Below are 22,533 nucleotides of genomic sequence, written 5' to 3' on the forward strand. Positions count from 1 at the left end.
TCCCCCACAGGAAGAGGGCGGGGGGAGTGGGGGCGGGGGAGCGGAGAAAGTGGGCGGGGGGATCGGGGGGAGTGGGGGGAGTGGGCGGGGGGGAGTGGGCGGGGGGAGCGGGGAGTGGGCGGGGGATCGGGGGGGAGTGGGGGGAGTGGGCGGAGGGAGTTGGGAGGGGGGGGGAGCGGGGAGTGGTGCGGGTGGATCGGGGTGGGCGGGGGGAGCGGAGGAAAGTGGGCGGGGGATCGGGGGGAGTGGGGGGGAGTGGGCGGGTGGGGGAGTGTGGCGGGGGGATGCGGGGGGAGTGGGGAGTGGAGGGGGGGAGTGGGTGGAGTGGGCGGGGGGAGTAGGGGAGTGGGGCGGGGGGACAGGAGTGTGGCGGGGGGTAGTGGGAGTGGGCGGCGGGGGAAGTGGGCGGGGGGCGGGGGGAGTGGGCGGGGGAGTGGGCGGGGGATGGGGAGTGGGAGGGGGGAGTGGCGGGGGGGAGTGGGCGGGAGGGAAGTGGGAGGGGGGAGTTGGGGTGGGCTAGGGGGCGGGTGGGATGGGCGGGGGAGCGGGCGGGGGGAGCCTGAGTGGGCGGGGGGAGTGGGGAGTGGGCGGGGGGAGTGGGCGGGGGAGTGGGCGGGGGGCGGGGGGAGTGGGCGGGGGGAGGGGGGGGGGGGGAGTGGGGAGTGGGCGGGGGGAGTGGGCGGGGGGAGTGGGAGTGGGGGGGGGAGTGGGCGGGGGAGGGGCGGGGAGTGGGGAGGGCGGGGGAGTGGGCGGGGGGAGGGGGGGGAGGGGGGGGGGAGTGGGGAGTGGGCGGGGGGCGGGGGGAGTGGGCGGGGGGGAGTGGGCGGGGGGAGTGGGCGGGGAGGGGGCGGGGGGAGGAGTGGGCGGGGGGAGTGGGGAGTGGGCGGGGGGAGTGGGCGGGGGGTGGGCGGGGGGGCGGGGGGAGTGGGCGGGGGGAGTGGGCGGGGGGAGGGGAGTGGGCGGGGGGGGGAGTGGGCGGGGGGAGTGGGCGGGGGCGGGGGGAGTGGGCGGGGGGAGTGGGCGGGGGGAGTGGGGGGAGTGGGCGGGGGGAGTGGGCGGGGGGAGTGGGCGGGGGAGTGGGCGGGGGGCGTGGGTAGTGGGCGGGGGGCGGGGGGAGTGGGCGGGGGGAGTGGGCGGTGGAGCGAGTGGGCGGGGGGAGTGGGGCGGGGGGAGTTGGGCGGGGGGGAGTGGGGAGTGGGCGGGGGGAGTGGGCGGGGGAGTGGGGAGTGGGCTGGGGGGGGGAGTGGGCGGGGGGAGTGGGGGTGGGCGGGGGTGGAGTGGGCGGGGGGAGCGGGGGTGGGCGGGGGAGTGGGATGGGGGGCTGGGCGTTGGGCGGCGTGGGAGTGGGCGGGGGGGAGTGGGCGGGGGGAGCGGTGGCGGAGCGGTTAGCGCTACGCTGCGCTTCGAACCCCTGCGAGCCGGAGTTCGAGTCTCGCTCACGGCCACCAACACTGGTGGACGATTATCTGAACCGGTGCTGGGCCCTCCCCTAGGTCGACTCAGCCTCGAATGAGTACCTGGTGCGGTGTGCGTAAACATCGCAACCGGGGAGGACAAGGCGGCCGGGCGTGGTGCTGGCCACCCACCCCCCATCGTGTGCCGTGCCGGCCTTCATAGGACAACAAACTAAGCACCAAAGCAGTTCTAAATCAATGCGTTTCCAACCTCGATGATTTCAAAGTTGCATAGCTCCAGCGGCTTCCTAATACCGGACGGAAGAGCGTTCCAGACGGCCGCAGAAGCGCTTCTGAAAGCGCCACGCGATGCGGTGACCGCCGTCTTTGCTCGATGACCAGCAGCCAAAAGCCGCCGCCGCTGCTGCTTCTGCGAGGATGACGAGCGGAGTGCGCGTGATGATGATTCATTCTCCTTGACGAGATCAGCGAGGGTGTGGTGGTTCATTTGTGGCAAGCGCTTTGGGGCCGTCCATAAATGACGTCACGCGATTTTGGATGATTTTTGACCCCCCCCCCCCTTCGTCACACGGCTTCACAAAAAGTCAGACCCCCCTCAGATATGACGTCACAAAGCTCTGCCCCCCCCCAAAAATAAAACATGCTTCAAATCGCTTTAAACTATTGTCATTGTAGTGCGTATTTAATGTGGCGCTGCACTCTGATGTTGTAGGAGAAACATTTATTAAAAAGTCCATTTAATTAAGTAGAACGTGTTGTCTGTATTTATTTAAAGTTGCGCATTTTGATCTGACATCACATGTCTGACCCCCCCCCCCCCCCTTAGGTCCGTGACGTCATTTATGGACGGCCCCTAATGAGTGCGACCTTACAATGCAATTCGTTCAGCAACCGGTGACCAATGCAGCTCAGCGAGCACTAGACGGACACGGTCGGGTCTTGCGGTGCCCGTCACGACCACGTGCCAGAGAATGTTGTACACGATGCAGCTTGGTCATGTTTTAGCAGACGTCCCCTGTCTTAATCATCGAGCCCATGCGACACGATGATACGGCAGTGGTCGAATGTGGCTTGGGCATCCGAGTGTCTTGAGTGAGTGTCAGGTTGAGGCAGTGGACGCGTGCGCGAGCGAGTGAGTGAGCGGGCGAGAAATTAATTTGGGTTCATCTTCTTGGTCCTTTCGGTAAAGTCACGTAGAAGGGAAGTGATCAAATAATACAAATAAAACATAATAAAATAATTCTCACGACGTTTCAGACGCTGTCTCCCCGACAGACCTGGTCCTCACCTGGGGACGGCTGCTTGCGTTGTGGCCGAAACGTCGTGAGAATTATTGTATTGTTTTATTATTTATAATGTTATTACTTCCCTTCTACGTGACTTTACCGAAAGAACCAAGAAGATGAATCCCTGCAGTCACGAAAGCTTTAAATCGAAATTTAATTTGGGTTCGTTTGGAAGTGTACTCCTCCTCTGCCATTATCAGCCCCCGCGTTCTGTTTGCTTGGCTTTTTGACCCAGCTAAGCCACCATGGCCTTGGCGGGGAGGCGGGAGGAGGGCGGTGACTCTCCTCCCCCCTCGCGTCCGCTCAGCCAAAACCTCCCAACTCCAAAACAATATATAGGGTAGCAGGCCTCCATCGCGACATGTCGCTGCGTCCGTGGAAACTCCTTCTGCTTTCATCTTGCCTCCTCCTCCTCCATGCAACCACTGCAGGTATTCGCAGCGTCACCCTGTCGCTCGGAGGACGGATCGGTCCATTTCAAGCGAATGCAGCGGTGAAGTGAGACGGTGAATCACGTTGGTCTCATCAAAAACCCCGTTGTTCATTTCCCCCTTGTCATCTCGTTAAGCATGCACGGGCTACGAATGTTGAACTTCTTTGGTGCCTAAATTTCGATTTAAAGCTTTCGTGACTGCAGGGATTCATCTTCTTGGTTCTTTCGGTAAAGTCACGTAGAAGGGAAGTAATAAAATAATAAAAATAAAACATAATAAAACAATTCTCACGACGTTTTGGCCACAACGCAAGCAGCCGTCCTCAGGTGAAGAATGAGACAATGCCAAGCTAGGAGCTTATATATAAGCTGCGTGGGAGGTGGAAGAAAGAGCGCCTTAACAAAAGAATGTGCATATATGCTAAATTCCTCTTCATATGCACATTCTTTTGTTAAGGCGCTCTTTCTTCCACCTCCAACGCAGCTTATATATAAGCTCCTAGCTTGGCATTGTCTCATTCTTCACCTGAGGACGGCTGCTTGCGTTGTGGCCGAAACGTCGTGAGGATTGTTTTATTATGTTTTATTTTTATTATTTTATTACTTCCCTTCTACGTGACTTTACCGAAAGAACCAAGAAGATTCTTTGGTGCCTGTTACTCGGAGTCAAGTCAAACGTTGATTTGCTGCTCAAATTGATGCTCGTGTCTCCCGTGTAAAGCCCTGAGTCAGTAATCATATTCTTAGGTTTTTTTCGGTAAAGTCACGTAGGAAAAAAATTAAAATTAAAATTAATAAAAGTAAAATAAAAATAAAATAAAAATCACGACGTTTAGGAGGCAACACAAACTTCCGGCTTCAAATCTAGAACCCTGAGTCAGTGTTTGAAATTCCACATTCCCGTGGCGGGGTCGAGTTTCTCCATCGGACAACCATTGTTTGCATCTCCGATTGGCACGGTTGGCTACGTACGGCGCGAAAGAAGTTCCACAGACATACACTGTTGACTTTCTCCACAGTGATGCTCATGCGATGTATGCTGCTGTTATGACTTTTTGTGATATTTACTTTACGAAATATGAACTGTAAAAAAAGCCACCGAAAATCGCAACCCAATTCTAGGAGGTACAATCCAGCGCTACAGTCATTCACGTGCAGAATGTAACGGGGACTGCCTGGTTCGCGATGGCTCTGTGTGGAGTGTGATACCAAGCTCATTGGCATTACAGTAATGATTCTAGATTTGAAGCTTTCGTGACTGCAAGGATTCATACTCTTAGGTTTTTTCGGTAAAGTCACGTAGGTAAAAAATAAAATGCAAATCATTTTTTTTTTTACCTACGTGACTTTACCGAAAAAACCTAAGAGTACTACAATAATGCTCTGTGCGCTGCTAATTTTTTGAGCTTCGGGGGTACAATTTGACTTTTTTTTGGGTGGCGGGGGAATAATTTGGGGGGAAAGATACGATGGGAGGGGATTCCAAAGTCGACCAGTGCGAGGGAAGGAGCAAGAGAGGTGTTATGACCTGCAGCGTGGTGAGTGACGTGAGTATATGGGCGAGTGAACGTGTGGGAGAGTGGGCATGTGAATTGGTGAGTGTGTCAGCGGGTTTGACAGCTCCGGTTTGACAGCAGAAGTATCACTCGGATTCAGTCGGGCGGCATTAGCTTTTCATCGACTGCACAATGCTGTGTGGAAGCTACCTGGTCTGTCGCTCCCCACGAAGCTTCGAGTCTTCTCGGCCACAGTCATGCCCTCCCTTCTCCATGCTTGTGAAACCTGGACCCCTCTAATGGAACATCTGCGCCGGTTAGAAACATTCAGGCTGGCATGCCTATGATCCATCCTGGGTTTAAACAGGCTGGATTGTGTGAGGAGCTCACAAATCCTTGAAAGATCTGGACACATTCCCATCACTGAGCTCCTCCGGCAGGCAAGGCTGCGTTGGCTGGGTCATGTAGCCCGCATGCCCAGCCACCGCACGCGATTCAACCCAAAAAAAACGAATTTTCAAGAACACGAAATTAATAGCGATTCAAAAAAACACAGTAAACACCGAATAAAAGCACACAGGCTAGTGATTAAAAAAACACCCCACCAAATGCAACCCCACAGATACAAATACCAAGTCGAGAGGCCTTTTGGAACAGATGTATTTTAAATAAGCCGAGTGCCTTGGAGGACTGAACATCTGGGATGGATGGGAATTCCATAGTTGAGGGGCCGCAACGGAAACTGCCCGGGTCACCCATTCAGCAGAGAATCCAAACTCGGCACCCAGTGAAGGGACGCGAGCACAATCAATGATGACAATATTCTCGTGGCGATGTCAACCTTGACGCCTGATTGCCGCACTTTTTTGGGGGAGATTAACTCTCCAACTTGGTTGAACGGAAACTGTCAAGTTGCCGTCTCTTCTCAAGAGAGAACGTAGCAGTGATGGTGTTACTGTTGGTCTCTCTCTCTCTCTCAGTTATTCCCAAATACAAAGCTGTAAGAAACAAAAACCCGATCACACTCAAAGGTGGATTTGTTTGTGACTGAGCCTTCTTTAACAATAATCAATTACTACTAACATAAATATTATTCATTAATATTATTATTGATACACGAACACCACTGCTGCGACTACCACCACTTTCACCATCACCACCACCATCCAAATCCACACTACCACAATCAACATCAACACCACCACTATCAATACCGCTACCACTACTGTCATCACCACCACCACCATCCAAATCCACACTACCACAATCAACATCAACACCACCACCATCAACACCGCCACCACTACTGTCATCACCACCACCATCCAAATCCACACTACCACAATCAACATCAACACCACCATCATCAATACCGCTACCACTACTGTCATCACCACCACCAACATCCAAATCCACACTACCACAATCAACATCCACACCACCACCATCAATACGACTACCACTACTGTCATCACCACCACCAACATCCAAATCCACACTACCACAATCAACACCACCACTATCAATACCGCTACCACCACTGTCACCACCACCACCACCTTCATCACCACGACCACCAACGCCAACTCCTTCACTATCATCACCATCTCCGCCACCCCCCCCCTGCCACCGCCAGTGTTCGTGTCAAGGCGGGAGGCGTCTCGACTGCTGCGAGTGCGCAGAGTCAATGACCACGGGCTGGAGGAGTTCCTCCCAGGCTCCCTGGAGCGCGAATGCATGGAGGAGCGTTGCAGCCTCGAGGAAGCCATGGAGATCTTCCCCGACAAGGAGGCGGCGGTGAGCATTGAGACTCCTCACACAAGAAAGACAAAGCTCCCCCGTATAGCCCTCTAACAGACTGTTGGGGCAAGGGCCGTTTGCGAGTAGGAGGCCCAGGACCGGTTCAGATAATCGAACTCGGGTCTCCGGGTTCGTAGCGGAGCGCGCTAACCGCTACACCACCGCTCCCCACACTCACTCTACTCAAAGCGAGCCAGGTCACAACAACAGCTGCCATTCACCACTAAGTGGCGGTGACGTCATTACGGTGCTTGTGTCAGGCTCGGTGCACCAATGAGGCCACGTGAACGTGAGGAACGCTCACTGGCAGGAGATCGCGGGACACACCCAGGTGTTATGGGTTCATTGGCTGAGGCCGGCAGCATCTGCACTGTCATCTGTTGAAGTGCGAAGGGTGATCCGGAGTCCGAGACCAGTTACGGCATTGGGCAGAGATGACCTGGAGGCAGGCCCTCTCCAACAACAGGGCCTCTCTGTAAACTCTCAACACCTGGATCTGTCCCGTGACCTTCTTGCCAGCAAGGCTTCCACACTTCACATAGCCTCAAGGTGCACCCAGCCTGGCACAAGTGCCGTGGTGACATCACCGCCGCGTAGTCGTGGCTGGTTGCCTGTTCTTGTTGTGATGTATATAACCTTGAAAGATAACCCAGCGACTTGAGTTCTATTCCAGCTCACGTTTAACGAATATCTGAACCTGTTCTGGACGTCCGCTAAGTCGACCTAGACTTAAATGACGATCTCTTGCGGTGTGCAAACATCGGCACGTGGGAGTCGGAGGTGGTCGAGTGTGGTTCTGGCCATGCCACGATGGCCTTCATAGGCGCTCCGACAACCTGTGAAAAAGTAACTTCATAGATCATTCATAATCAACGTTTTTGGGTTTAGATCGCGTTATTTATAAATGTGTCGTAACCCTCCACCACCCGACACGGCCAATCAGTACAAAAGTGTCACGTTGACAAAAGAGAAATAGTTCACTGCTTTAGCCCACCGGTGTGTTGAAGCGTGAAACCACAACATTTACAATTTGAGTAGTACGACGTTTCGCTGGTAATTGCATCCAGCATCATCGGGCAATTCGCCATAATGGTGAGGCTCTGCTCTGTCTCCCGTTCTTATATAGAGCAGCAGCAGGGTGACGTCATCATTAACTCATTAACTCATCAGGTGCAACGGATTCCTCCAGTCTAAATAAAAATGTTGATTCTGCTATAGGGGGATCTTTGTCTGTGTAACCACCATACGTGTGCATGTGTCTCGCATACACTTTGAGTAGACTGTTAATATTTCAAAGTACATCTGGATTATTGAGTTGAACATTAACAGAGTTCAGCGATAAGCTTTCTTTGGGCACATACAGCAGAAACATTGTTTTTGTATGAAATATGTTCCAGTTGTACTCCGATAGGCATCATGCGATTAAACCGGGTTATTAAAAGTGTTGCGGGTTGATAGTCTGAGCCTGGTCACCTTGACAACAGAACGCCTTCACACATTGAAAGTTGGTTCTGCATTTAAATTTGCTAAAAAAAACAAGAACCCTCAAGAACACATTCCTGCTGCGGAGGGAGCTGGTAGGAACATTGGGTTGCTCGGTCAATGGCCAGGGTCAACGGCGGCGTGGTGTATTTCGCAAATATGCCCGACTGTGAGGGCGGGCACAAGCCGGCGTGAGTAGGTGAAACGTTGAGTTTTATAAGGGCACTACGGGGTGACCAGCCCCTTCCCACCCATCCCCACCCCACCCTCCCCACCCAGCAACTACCCACCCACCCCACCCAGCCCCTCCCCACCCTCCCCCACCCAGCCCCTCCCCACCCTCCCCTCCCCACCCAGCCCCACCCTCCCCACCCAGCCCCTCCCTGCACGACGGACGGACGGACGGACAGAATAATCCCTTGTGGGCTGGTGTAACCAGGAGGTTCCTACCAGTATAATATATAACATCTGACTCAAGCGACGGCCACGACTCTCTGCGGCAATGGCAGTTCGAAAATGGTCACCCCCTGACTCTTCGTAGAGCAGAGGTGACGTCTGCGATAGCTGCTTCCGCGGGAGATGTTCTCTCACTCAGTGGTTCTCAACCTTTACACTATGAGATCTCTTTTACCAGTGGCAAAATATAGTAGTAGGTTTTTACCCTTTTAAACTGGTACAAAACTGATACCTTAATTCAAGGCATCATGTTTGCAATAACCACAACACAAGTAGTCAAAAAGCAAACAAAAAGAAGTAACTCTGATAATGATAGTAACTCTAATAATGATATTATTATCATTATCAGAGTTACTTCTTTTTGTTTGCTTTTTTGACTACTTGTGTTGTGGTTATTGCAAACATGATGCCTTGAATAAAGGTGTCAGTTTTGTACCAGTTTAAAAGGGTGAAAACCTACGACTATGTTCTCAACCTTGTTGGGCTACTGTGTTGTACACCCCCTTGTGGAATTTTGTTTCAACCGAGTACTACCCCCCCCCCCCCGTTGCCTAACCCCAACGTGAAAAAAAATGTATGAATAATCAGCATCGATATTTTAACCAATCGTCAATTTTGTGAGGTTAATCTAACTCGCCAGTAACTGCAAGCGAATACAACTAAATTTAACTGGCGTGACGTGAATTTGTTCGTTGGCTACTCTTGGAAACCACGTTGTTTACGATCAATGAGTTTAGAAAATATATTTGATACCATATGGAATTAAATGTTGTCGTAGTTACGCTATCTTGGCAGTTTTCATACGTGATTATTCACCAAGGACTCTCATGTATGATATCATTTCACACATTTATAAATCACCTTACGTGCCTGGGACATTTCTCTTACTCACGTGGTTTTATGTATATAGACACTGCTCGGCGAGATTTCTTAATTGATTCTTTGGCTCAGAGCACGACGCCGATTGCGCAATGGGGAAGAATAACATTGGCGACAAAGGCAATTAACGTCTTGAATGTTTGAACTCTGACCTTAGTATTTCACTCGACGCGTGCGGCTGTGAGTGGTGCTGAGCTCACACGCTTGTTGGCTTGCTTGTTTGTTTTTCAGAAATCATTCTGGTACAAATACGCAGGTGAGATGCGTGTGTGTATGTGTGTGTATGTGGGGAAGGTGCTCGCTAACAGCACTTGCCCCTACAGTCTGTTAAGGCTATACGGGGGATCTTTGTCTTTGTATGTGGGGAGCGGTAGTGTAGCGGTTAGCGCGCTGCGCTAGGAACCCGGCGACACGGGTTCGATTCCCGCTCACGGCCAACACCAGTGACGATTTTCTGAACCGGTCCCGGGCCTCCCCTAGGTCGACTCAGCCTCAAATGCGTACCTGGTGCGGTGTGTAACTATCGCCGCTGGGGAGACAAAGGCGGCCGGGCGTGGTGCTGGCCACCCACCCCCTTGCGTACCGTTCCGGCCTTCATAAGTGCTCGCTCACAGCACTTGCCACTACAGTCTGTCAAGGTTATATGGGGGATCTTTGTCGTTGTTTGTATGTAGTTGGCACAGTCGAGCGCAGGTGGTGCATCGGCCAGTCATCTCAGTCAGTCGACCCATGGCACCTGCTGGGTCTGTCCCGTGTCCTGCCAGCGGGCGTTCGACACTTCACGTGGCCTTAACGTGCACATAGCCTGGCACAAGCACTGTGGTGACGTCACCGCCACTTAGTGGCGAATGCCGGTTGTTGTTATTGTATGTAAAGCCCAAACATGCCATCACACACCACTTCCCTTTAATTTCAAGTAGACGGAGAAAAAATGCCTTTTGTTATTACACGGAGAGATGGGAGGAGGAGAACTCACTGTTGCCGTATAGCAGCAGCCATCCTGACGACGATTGGCTGCTCCGTGTTCCAAAGGCAGATTTGACTCCTCGTGCCCGAGGCTCGGGTCGGACGGGTCCTCGATTCATTTTCGGAATAATTTCTTGGCGGACGGTGGCAAGATTACGACTCGTGTCACACGTTGCAATTAGGAAAGCGGCTGAGGATCTCAGGCAGCTTTTGATGGAGACGTCTGCAGCTCACTCAATGGCAACAGCGACATCACGAGACGATTTTATTAGAACACCGTGTGTTGTGCTCCTGCACCGGTGTGCCGCCAACACCTCCAAATGTCAATGTTTGAGCTTCCCAGACGTACATTTGTATTTTACCAGGTAATGCCCACTGATTCTAGATTTTAAGTTTTCGTGACTGCCCACTGCGACCCGGCATATCACAAATGATAGCCTCAACGAAGTGGCTTATCGCGTGGAAATTTATAGCAGACAAATACTCTACACGCAAGTTTCTAAATGTGGAGGGCAAAACCGGAGGAAAAAAACCAACACGTGACCAGGTAAGACCCAAACAGCCACGTAGCTATGCTTTTTAAGAAGCGGCCTGGTGCATCACAAATGATAGCTCATGGAATTGGCGTTCCATGCGGACGTTTATAGCGGTAGCCAAACACTCTAAACGCGTAGCGACGTTGATTCGAAATGTGGAGGGAAAAACCGGAGGAAAAAACCAACACGTGACCAGGTAAGACCCAAACAGCCACGTAGCTATGCTTTTTAAGAAGCGGCCTGGTGCATCACAAATGATAGCTCATGGAATTGGCGTTCCATGCGGACGTTTATAGCGGTAGCCAAACACTCTAAACGCGTAGCGACGTTGATTCGAAATGTGGAGGGAAAAACCGGAGGACTCTGGTGAAAAATCCACGCAACCACAGGGAGAGAGAGACACGCGAACTCCAATAATACAGCAGGCGTTAGGGTCAGTATCGAACCCACGACCTCCTGTATACCAGGCGAGGTAGCTAACATCGTGTCGGTGTTCTCGCCTCTCTCTCTCTCACGCACTCGTCCTCTGTTCTCATGTCAAGATGGAGACCAATGCGCCCCGAGCCCCTGCCACGCGGGGACGTGCAAGGACGCGCTCAACTCGTACTCGTGCGTCTGTCCAGACGGCTACCAAGGCGTCAACTGCGAGATCAGTGAGGCAGCCTTCGCTCGGCTCGATGAAACACCCCCTCCCCCACACACACACAAACACACTTTTCGTGGGGATGAGTTTACATATTCTTAGGTTTTTTCGGTAAAGTCACGTAGGTAAAAAATTAAAATTAATAAAAGTAAAATAAAAATCACGACGTTTCGGAGGCAACACAAGCTTCCGTCTTCAGGTGGAACCGTCACAGCACGATAGCTGTATAGCTGTATCAGCTGTATCAGCTATACAGCTATCGTGCTGTGATACAGCTGATACAGCTATACAGCTATCGTGCTGTGACGGTTCCACCTGAAGACGGAAGCTTGTGTTGCCTCCGAAACGTCGTGATTTTTATTTTATTTTTATTTTACTTTTATTAATTTTAATTTTTTACCTACATGACTTTACCGAAAAAACATAAGAATATAAATCCTTGCAGTCACGAAAGCTTCAAATCTAGAATGAGTTTACATGTCATTTGGTTTGTTCAAATATCTACAATAGATTCTCGATTATCCGCGTGCAGTTTATCCGATTTGCAGATTAATCGGTGCACCTGAGATTGACAAAAATGAATAACTCGTGGATTTCTCCCCTTAAGCCCAAATTAATACTCTAAAAACAGTTATACATCGTTTTTTCTGGGAAATACTCTTCGGTTTTTTCGGTAAAGTCAAGTAGGGGGGAAATAAATAAATAAAGTAGAATGAAAACAACTACAATAAAATTTTATCCAATTTTTGTTGTTTTCATTCTATTATTTATTTAATTTTCCACCTACGTGCCTTTACCGAAAAAAACAAAGATTATGAATCCTTGCAGTCACGAAAACTTCAAATCTAGAATTCTGGGAAATGTGTATTGCAAGTCACGTGCTTAAACCGAATAAATATGTTGCTCCGGTTAATCCAAAACCCACGTGATCGCCTCTACAGTACAGTAGTTGCATATCTTTACAACGGTGGGCGGAGTTTTATTGATTTTGATTGGCGTGGCTCTGTTGTCATCCACTTAGTGGGCGGAGTCTTCTGCACGGAAGCAGGAAAGTGTCATCACTGAGCACGCGCATCGATCCGTCGATCGTTAATATTCGTTCTAAATCGAAGAAGTAACAATCGAAATCGTCAGTTGTGCTTCATTTGGAGTGATTTATCCGATCATTTATTTTGTGAGTTTTAATTTACTAAACTGTGCTATGGCAGAGAAACTGAAGCGTCGTGTTGTTTTCACTTTGGTTATTGGCTTAAAGATCCACGGAAAATGTATAATTTAGATTATCCATGATTTTTAAATATCCGCAGCTGTCCTCCCCGTCATTAGCGGGGAGAATCGAGTCTCCCGTATTTTAAATCGACAGCATGGTTGCTTCCTGATCATCACTCTGATTGGATGAAACCCGTGAGATGCAGCTTATTTTACAGGACATGAGACCCTTGAGTATCGCGGGCGATTCTGTTCTTGGAAAGTGCCGCGAAAGTCAAAACAGCGATGTTCAATACTTAAGCCTGACCTTAATAATGCGGTTTGGTACACGGCAACCAATAACAGACAACATCACAATTTAAATAAGTGCTGGACTTTATGCCAAATAAACTAAAGACAATTTGAGTAAACATGTACAAACCGTCGACAAAACAACATTCATATTCTTGGTTCTTTCGGTAAAGTCACGGAGATAGAAAACAAAAATTAAAAGTAAAAAAATCCGACGAAATTTCGATCGCAACACAAGCGCTCTTCTGCAGGTGAAGGTGAAGAAGACCGCGTGTGTTTCGATCGAAACGTCGTGGGCTTTTTGCTTTTAATTTAGAACCAAGAATATGAATTCCTGCAGCCACGAAAATTTTAAGTCTAAATTTAAAGCAACATTCCTAGACAATTAAGTCGCATAAATACTGTATTAAATTTCGATTTAAAGCTTTCGTGACTACAGGGATTCATCTTCTTGGTTCTTTCGGTAAAGTCACAGCGTCTTCCCGACAGACCTGTTCTTCACCTGAGGACGGCTGCTCGCGTTGTGGCCGAAACGTCGTGAGAATTATTTTATTATGTTTTATTTTTATTATTTGATTATTTCCCTTCTACGTGACTTTACCGAAAGAACCAAGAAAATACTGTATTACTTAGCGATGACGACCCAAAGCGGTTATGTGTGTTTGTTCGCAAGTGGGGAGCGGTGGCGCTACGGTTAGCGCTACGCTGCGCTCCGAACCTGCCGACCCGAGTTCGATTTCCCAGCTCACGGCCAACACCGGTGACGATTATCTGAACCGGTCCTGGGCCTCCCCTAGGTCTACTCAGCCTCAAATGAGTACCTGGTATGATGTGTAAACATCGCCACTGGCGAGACAAAGGCGGCCGAACATACTATTGCCCACCCCACTCACCCACCCCCTCGTGTGCCACGGTACCGGCATTCATAGCTGTAGCTGCTGCTCGCTCACACCACTTGCCCCAACAGCCCCTTTAAGGCTACGCGGGGGATCTTTGTCTGTGTGTTTGCCTCGGCTTTGGTGGCGTGGCAGACACGCGCACGTGCGGCTACCGGAACGGAGGCTGCGAGCACTTCTGTTCTGAGCGAGGGAACAACGCCAGCGTGCGCTGCGGTTGTGCCGAGGGTTACGCGCTCATGGACAACGGCACGTGCTCGCCACAGGGTGGGCAACCACCGCACCACCGCCACCCTCGTCTCAGAACAACAGCAACACAACAACAGCAGTAGCAGTGGCGGTGATGATGACACCACGGCGCCTGTTGCCAGGCCAGGTGCACTTTCAGTGCCACGTGGAGTTTCGAACGCCCGCTGGTAGGAGGGTCACCTGGGGCAGACCCAGGTGCCATGGGTTGACTGAGATGACTGGCCGTTGCACCACCTCGCACTCACATAGGAATATAGACAAAGATAACAAAGACAAAGATCCCCCGTGTAGCATTAACAGACTTTTGGGGCTAGTGCTGTTGGGCGATGTTTACACACCACACCAGGTACTCATTTGAGGCTGAGTCGACCTAGCGGAGGCCCATGACCGGTTCAGATAATTGTCACTGGTGTTGGTGGCTGTGAGCGGGAATCCAACTCGGGTCACCAGGTTCGTAGCGCAGCGCAGCGCAAACCGCTCTACACACCTCATACTCACATGACAACCTGCATATACACATTCATATGACAACAATGCAAAGCTCCCCCCTACGAGTGTGCCCGAGAAGTGTTCGTGACGGCGTTTGTTTGGAACGATGAAGACTCCGTACCAGGACGACCCGCGCAGAGTCTGCCGTGACAGGGAGTCCACCAGACTAGTCCTGCCAAGTGGGGCTGCCACGGTGGCCAGGGGATGTTAACTACCTCGCCTGGTGTACAGGAGATCGTGGGTTCGATCCCGACTCTGCGTGTCTCTCTCTCTCATCATCATCACGGTGGCTAGGAGATGTTAACTACCTCGCCTGGTGTACAGGAGGTCGTAGGTCCGATCCCGACCCTGACGCCTGCTGGTGTGTATTTGGAGTTTGCGTGTCTCTCTCTCTCGCTCATCATCATCACGGTGGTTAGGATATGTTGACCACCTCGCCTGGTATACAGGAGATCGTGGGTTCGATCCCGACCCTGACGCCTGCTGTATATTTGAAGTCTGCGTCTCTCTCTCTCTTTCCCCGTGGTCGCGTTAATTTTTCTCCGGATCCTCCCGGTTTTTCCCTCCACATTTCGAATCAACGTCGCCATGCGTTTAGAGTGTTTGGCAACCACTATAAACGAACGCATGGAACGCCAATTCCTTGAGCTATCATTTGTGATGACCAGGTCGCTTCTTTAAACGAATAGCTACGTGCCTGTTTGGGCCTTACCTGGTAACGTGTTGTGGTTTTTTTGAACAACGTGAACTCTAAATTTTGATTTAAAGCTTTCGTGACTGCAGGGATTCATATCCTTGGTTCTTTCGGTAATGCAGAAACTCGTAGTTGTCGGAAACTTCCACCGACAAAACACCCTTTGCTCTCTCCAAGCCACACGCTCATCTGCTCTCTCATTCCTTCCCGAACCTTCCATTCACCATCCCCGTCTGCCACTCCTACTCCACAAAACACTTTCTTCCCTTCCTTCACCACCCTAACCGCCCTCTAACTCGTCATCCTGTTTGCCAGCCTTTTACTCCAATTGAACCTTCCCAGGCAATCCCAAGCTCTGCACGATAAATATTGCACGGTGTAGTTACATGAGCCGCACACATGCAATGTCCCTGTACTGTGTATGTCTGTGCTGTGTGTGTGCCGTGTGTGTTGTGTGTTAATGATGTGTGTCTACGCTGTGTCTGTGCTGTGTGTTAATGCTGTGTGTCTGTGCCGTGTGTGTTGTGTGTTAATGGTGTGTGTCTATGCTGTGTCTGTGCTGTGTGTCTATGCTGTGTGTCTGTGCCGTGTGTGTTGTGTGTCTGTGCTGTGAGTCTATGCTGTGTGTCTGTGCCGTGTGTGTTGTGTGTAAATGATGTGTGCCTATGCTGTGTCTGTGCTGTGTGTCTGTGCTGTGTATCTGTGCTGTGTGTGCTGTGTGTCTGTGCTGTGTGTCTGTGCCGTGTGTGTTGTGTGTAAATGATGTGTGCCTATGCTGTGTCTGTGCTGTGTGTCTGTACTGTGTATGTTTGTGCTGTGTGTGCCGTGTGTCTATGCTGTGTGTCTGTGCCGTGTGTGTTGTGTGTAAATGATGTGTGCCTATGCTGTGTCTGTGCTGTGTGTCTGTGCTGTGTGTCTGTGCCGTGTGTGTTGTGTGTTAATGATGTTTGTCTACGCTGTGTCTGTGCCGTGTGTCTATGCTGTGTGTCTGTGCCGTGTGTGTTGTGTGTTAATGATGTGTGTCTATGCGGTGTCTTTGCTGTGTGTCTGTGCTGTGCGTGGTCAGTGGAGTTTCCATGCGGACGGAGACAAAGACAAAAAGAAGCCAAGCACAGAGGTAGTGCCTTGAGGACGTGGTTGTGTTGGAAATAATGTCGATGATGGTGGTGGGGGTGATGATTGTGGTGGTGGCAATGATGTCGACGATGGTGGTGGGGGTGACGATTGTGGTGGTGGTGACGATGGTGGTGGAAGTGTGGATGGTAATGAAGGTGATGTTGGTAACGGTGGTGATGGTAACGAATGCGATGATGGTGATTCAAATGATGTCGCTATCGGTTATGGTGGTGATGATGATGATGATGTCGGTGATGACGGTGATTGAGATGCATGTTGCTCACGGTCGTGATCATGTTGGTGATGGTTGTGCGGGATGGTAACGGGCCGCCAGGTGGCGATGACCTGAGGATTGTCAATGGGTGGAGGTGTGAGCCTGGAGAATGTCCCTGGCAGGTGGGTCACGTGCACACCGACACCGCTTCGTGCACTTAACCGGGTTCTGTGGTGCTGTTGATCGGGTTGAGTTGGTGCGGTTAACAGGGCGTGGTGGTTGCGGTTGATCGGGGGTAGTGATGCAGTTGTCAGGGTTTCGGTGGTGCGGTTGATCGGGGGTAGTGGTGCAGTTGTCAGGGTTTCAGTGGTGCGGTTGATCGGGGGTAGTGATGCGGTTGACAGGAAGTGGTGGTGCGGTTGTCAGGTTGTGGTGGTGTGGTTGACATGGTTTGGTGGTGCGGTTGATCGGGGGCAGTGGTGCAGTTGTCAGGGTTTCGGTGGTGCGGCTGCTAGGGTTTGGTGGCATGGTTGTCTGTGTGTAGTGGTGCCACTGACATGGTGTGGCGGTGCGGTTGTGACAGGTGCTGCTCGTGAGCTACGAGACGGGGAAAGGCTTATGCGGAGGGGCGCTGCTGAACGACGAGTGGGTCATCACAGCCGCTCACTGCATTGTGGGAGCGAAGACCCAGGGCGGCCTGGCCAATTACGTGATCATTGGTGTGGTCACAAAACACGGGCAACTCTTGTCATTCTTTATAGACCCCAATGAGAGACCGCTCCTATATGCCCGTCATTGTCTATGAACTCTATCGGTGACCTTTGGTCTTCTTCAACTCTCATCGATGGCTGGGGATAGGTAGTTCGAGACTCTGGGGGTAGAAGAGGAGAGTGAGAAACCTCCCACGAAGTTCGTGTTGACCGGTGTCTCTGATGCCCTCTCTAGACAATGATGTTATTATACAACAAGCCTCTCATGGGGCGTTTAGACCAAGCCACGTCTTTGAGTGCCCCCCCCCTGCCCAGGGGACGAACTATAAAATTGGCGCCCCCCCCCCCCCCCCGTTTAATCACATACCAAAATGTAATTACATGACATGTCGGCTGTGTGTGGCGGGATATATAAACTTTTAGGTTGAGGTGTAGATTTGTGCAGTAGTTTCAGGCTGCCGCGCCCACCGCAATAAGTTATAATGTAACAATTTCGATTTCAAGCTTTCGTGACTGCAGGGATTCATCTTCTTGGTTCTTTCGGTAAAGTCACATAGAATGGAAAGAAGAAAATAATAAAAATAAAACATAATAAAAAAAGGTTTTATTTTTATTATTTTATTATTTCCATTCTACGTGACTTTACCGAAAGAACCAAGAAGATTATAATGTAACGTTGTAAGCCTCATTTTGGCGCCCCTTTACCTTGGCGCCCGGGGACATATGTACCCCCCTGCCCCCCCCAGCTACGCCTCTGCCCCCGCCCCACCCTCTATGCAGGTGAGTACGACGTGGACGTGTTGGACGGCTCGGAGCAGTATCTGCCGGTGCGGCGTGTGGTGCTGCACAAGCGGCACGTCGCCCCCTCTTCCTCCTCCTCCTCCTCCTCGTCGTCGCCGCTGCCGCCGCTGCCCGGTCCGCGCCGCCGCGACTACGACGTGGCGCTGCTGCAGCTGGCGACGCGCGCGCGCCTCGGCCCCAGCGCCGTGCCGCTTTGCCTGCCCTCGACCTCGCTGTCCGAGCAGCAGCTGCTCATGCCGGGCATCCACGGCCTCGTCAGCGGATGGGGCCGCCTCGGCGAAGGCGCGGCACGAGCTAGCGTGCTGCAGGTGCGTGCGGCGGTGGCGGTGGTGATGGTCGGTGAAGGGCTGGGACGGAAAATCGGCAAGGGCATTTGTTAACACACCGGACTAAATTTCAGGCTGTGGGCAATTGTTGTTTTTTTAATTGGCCGGTGAGGAAGAATCATTGGGGCCGACGACTATGGGACTTAATGCCAACTCAGAGGGTAAATAAGCAATGAAGCATTTAGAGGTGATAAAATATTTGTATTCATTTAATTATTCTGATCGCATTTGCAATCTCTCCACACAAACCGGGCCAGCGGACCTCGGAATGGAGCGGTCCCCCGGGCATTTGCCTGCCCAGTCCGGGCCTGGTGGTGGTGGTGGATAGTACCGGGTGGCTTTACGCGATCACAGTCAATACTGGGAGCCAGGTCGTATGTAAAGAACGACCATGAAGGATGGCACGTGATGTCGTGTGCTCGCTAATGTCACCTACACGCAACGAGTGGGGCACGGTGGTGGATAAAATGCAGCAAGTTGGCATAGTTGGGAGTTGTTATGGGTTAACCTTAGTTAATTTTAGTTAAAACCCATAACAACCGAGTCTGTCCCGTGACCTCCTGCCAGGAAGCCTCTCGAAACTTCTCCCAAGATGCACCGAGCACCTAGCTTGGCTCAAGTGCCATGGTGACATCACCGCCACTCACAACGGCGGTTATTACTGTGTAAATGTGTACGTGGAGCATGATTCCATAAACTGCAATTTTGTGATGAATAGCAATCCTACGTACATAAAACGCACACGAGAATATCGTGAGGTACAGTAGTATAGGACATCAAAAGCACTGGAATCTTTGGTGGAATAATGCATGTGTGTATAGACAAAGGTAAACCATATAGCCTTAACAGACTGTTGGGGCAAGTGCTGTTAGCGAGCACCTATGAAGGCCGGCACGGCACACGATGGGGTGGGTGGCCAGCACCACGCCCGGCCGCCTTTGTCTCCCCAGTGGCGATGTTTACACACCGCACCAGGTACTCATTTGAGGCCGAGTCGACCTAGGGGAGGCCCAGAACCGGTTCAGATAATTGCCACCGGTGTTGGCCGTGAACGGGAAATCGAGCTCGGGGCCGCCAGGTTCGAAGCGCAGCGCTGCTAACCGATTACACCACAGCTCCCCTGCATACAACAACAACCGCCATTCGCAACTAAGTGGCGGTGACGTCACCACGACGCTTGTGCCAGGCCATGTGCACCTTGAGGCCACGCGAAGTGTCGAATGCCCGCTGGCAGCAGGAGGTCACGGGACAGACCCAGCAGGTGCCACGGGTCGACTGACCGAGCTCCGTGGCTGACGCACCACCTGTGCCCCCTACTGTGCCAACTTGCGTACGCACAGGCGCACACCTGCACTCAGGCAGCCCCCATCCGCTGCGCGTGGCCGCACCTGCCTGAGCCGCGCGAGATGCCCTCCTTGACCCCTGGCTCTCGGTAACCGCGGCGCTTGCAGGCCGTGAGCGTGCCCTTCGTGCCGCACGCGGAGTGCGTCAGGGCGCTGGGCTCCGCCGTCACGCGCAACATGTTCTGCGCGGGGCGCAGCGCGGACGACGACGGTGCCGGTGGCGGCGGGAGGCTGGGCGACGCTTGCGGCGGGGATAGTGGCGGCCCCCACGCCACTCTCTACGGGGACACGTTCTTCCTGACGGGCATCGTGAGCTGGGGCGACGGGTGCGCGCGGAGCGGCAAGTATGGAGTCTACACCAAGGTGAGAGGTGGCGTGACCACGGAGGCGCGTGACCATGCGATGGCTTGCATCACACACCGAAACATGCATTGCATTTCGATTTAAAGCTTTCGTGACCGCAGGGATTCATCTTGTTGGTTCTTTCGGTAAAGTCACGTAGAATGGAAAAAATAAAATAAGATTGTTTGATTTTTTATTATTTTATTATTTCCCTTCTACGTGACTTTACCGAAAGAACCAAGAACATGCGTTGCATTATTGTTATGACGGTTCACCGAGTCTCTACACTTTTTAAGAAGGGTTCTGACCAAGGCCGTAATTACCATATATATTGGGGGGGGGGGGGGATGTGTCCCCCCCCCCCCAATATTCAAATATGCTCAAAATGTCCCGCCCAATATATTGCTTTAAAATTGATTTTTGTTTATATGATTGTGGTAATGGTTGTACTTTATTAAGCCCTAATCTCTGCCATTACATACAATTAAACAGGAAAAGGTTAAAAAGAGTAAAAACAGAGCAATGTAATACAGTACACTATTAGACATTAAAGTAAAAAAAAAAGTCCATCCTATGTGTTACTGATTTTTTTTTATTTTAGGCAGGAAATTAGTTTTCAAATTTAGATTTTTTTTCTGGGGGGGAGGGGGAACCCAGACCCCCTGGAAGATTTGGTCCCCCCCAATGTTGACTCCATCGCTGCGGCCTTCGTTCTGACAAGTTTGTTTAAAGTCGGTTGCAGGTTGTTCCGTGTCATCCCGATCGAGTAATTATTCAGGCAGATTTTCAGCATCGGAGTCTTTGGCTGGTTGCACTGTGTATGTGTTTTTTTTGTTATGGGAGAAAAACTCGGCCTTAGTACTTAAGCTATGCCTGGTTTTTCAGCGGTGGCCACTGCCAGGGTCTACTGTTACGAAAGAGATGAACATTCCGTCTCCGCGCCAGTGCCACAAATCAACGGTGACAATCTGTCGGTGGGATCCCCGCTCCTCGATGGGGGGAGGCATGGAACTTCCTCCTGTATCGCGTGGCCCCGGAAATATCAACTCGGCAGAGGCGAGCTCCAAACTGCAGCCCGATAATTATCATTTAGATGGCACCGCAGCCTTGCCGGGCCCAAGAGTTGGGCCACCGCAAGAACAGCACCGACCCTTCTGGTATTAGGGGCCGTCCATAAATGACGTCACGCAACTAGGGGGGGGGGGGGGTCAGACATTTGTGACGATGTGTGACGAGGGGGGGGGGGGGGGGTGAGAAATGTGACGTTACATCAAAATGCGCAACTTGAAATAAATATAGACAACACGTTCTACTTAATTAAATATACTTTTTAATAAATGTTTAAAAAAATAAGTCTTGAGACTTGGCAAAGCTTCCCTGGTTCAATAAAATAATAACAATACTCTATGAGATCTCCTTTACCAGTGGCAAAATACTGTATAGTAATAGGGTTTTACCCTTTTAACTGGTACAATAAAGGTGTCAGATTTTGTACCAGTTAAAAGGGTTAAAACCTATTACAATAACAATACTCTTCAGCACTGAGTCAGTCCACTGCTGCATGAAAGATTCTACACTCCGTGTAAGTCATCAGGGTGGTTTGACCATACTTCACCATGCCATGATGCATGTTCATACTTCAGTGGGCATTTGCCTGGTAGGATGCGGATGGTTTAGTGTTGTATTTGTTTGTGTTTGGGCGATTCGTTTACTTTTCTTGTACTTTGCACGACCATCGAGTTGTTGTACTGCTGTTGTAACATTCGTGCCCGCGCCTAACTGGACACCTGTGAAAAAGAGCTTCACGGCTCACCGGATTCCTCCAGCATAAATGTTCTGATTCTATCGAAGGTGTCGCGGTTTGTGCCGTGGATCCGCGAGGTGATGGGACGCCCCGAAGTGAAGGCCGCCCTCCCCTCGCCGCCCGGGGCGGACTCACGCGAGCGCAGCTCCAGCCAGGCTCCTGCTGCTGCTGGTGGTGCAACACAAGAGGGGACATCGTGACACAACAACAACAACATAATCATCATCTTCTTGGTTCTTTCGGTAAAGTCACGTAGAAGGGAAGCAATACAATAATAAAATATAAAACAATAAAATTCTCACGACGTTTCGATTGCAACGCAAGCAATCATCATCAGGTGTGAAAACCACAGCAAGAAATAAACGCACTTTTTTCTAATTTTCTTACTGTGGTTTTCACACCTGATGATGATGATGATTGCTTGTGTTGCAATCGAAACGTCGTGAGAATTTTATTGTTTTATATTTTATTATTTTATTGTTCCCCTTCTACGTGACTTTACCGAAAGAACCAAGACGATGAATCCCTGCAGTCACGAACCCGTAGCTGGTTGCGCATGGGTTGGTCACCCATCCAGGCAATAGCCAGGATCAAACCTGCTAAGCCTCTGAAATATGAGTGGGCAACATTATGGATGATTTTTTTTCTCAAAGGCTA

General features: G+C 51.2%; 1 protein-coding gene across 3 annotated transcripts; it reads left to right on the forward strand.

Moving 5' to 3' along the window:
• Positions 1-3,033: 3,033 nt before the first annotated feature.
• On the forward strand, positions 3,034-22,134 carry LOC133355568 (coagulation factor VII-like). 3 transcript variants are annotated; one of them, XM_061572907.1, is made up of 11 exons: positions 3,034-3,132; positions 6,267-6,427; positions 9,479-9,503; positions 11,292-11,402; positions 13,924-14,055; positions 16,287-16,337; positions 16,671-16,732; positions 17,134-17,269; positions 18,041-18,369; positions 19,839-20,093; positions 21,924-22,134. In XM_061572907.1, the coding sequence occupies exons 1-11, from the start codon at positions 3,063-3,065 to the stop codon at positions 22,074-22,076; spliced, it is 1,485 nt and encodes a 494-aa protein (XP_061428891.1). In that variant the 5' UTR covers positions 3,034-3,062; the 3' UTR covers positions 22,077-22,134. The 3 variants fall into 3 exon arrangements, with proteins under 3 accessions (XP_061428891.1, XP_061428892.1, XP_061428893.1); XM_061572908.1 differs by lacking the exon at positions 13,924-14,055; XM_061572909.1 differs by lacking the exons at positions 11,292-11,402; positions 13,924-14,055.
• The last annotated feature ends 399 nt before the right edge of the window (positions 22,135-22,533 follow it).

This window comes from Lethenteron reissneri, chromosome 51 (assembly GCF_015708825.2).
Source record: "Lethenteron reissneri isolate LAM-NWPU_2019-01 chromosome 51, ASM1570882v1, whole genome shotgun sequence".
NCBI classification, from domain to species: Eukaryota; Metazoa; Chordata; class Hyperoartia; order Petromyzontiformes; family Petromyzontidae; genus Lethenteron; species Lethenteron reissneri.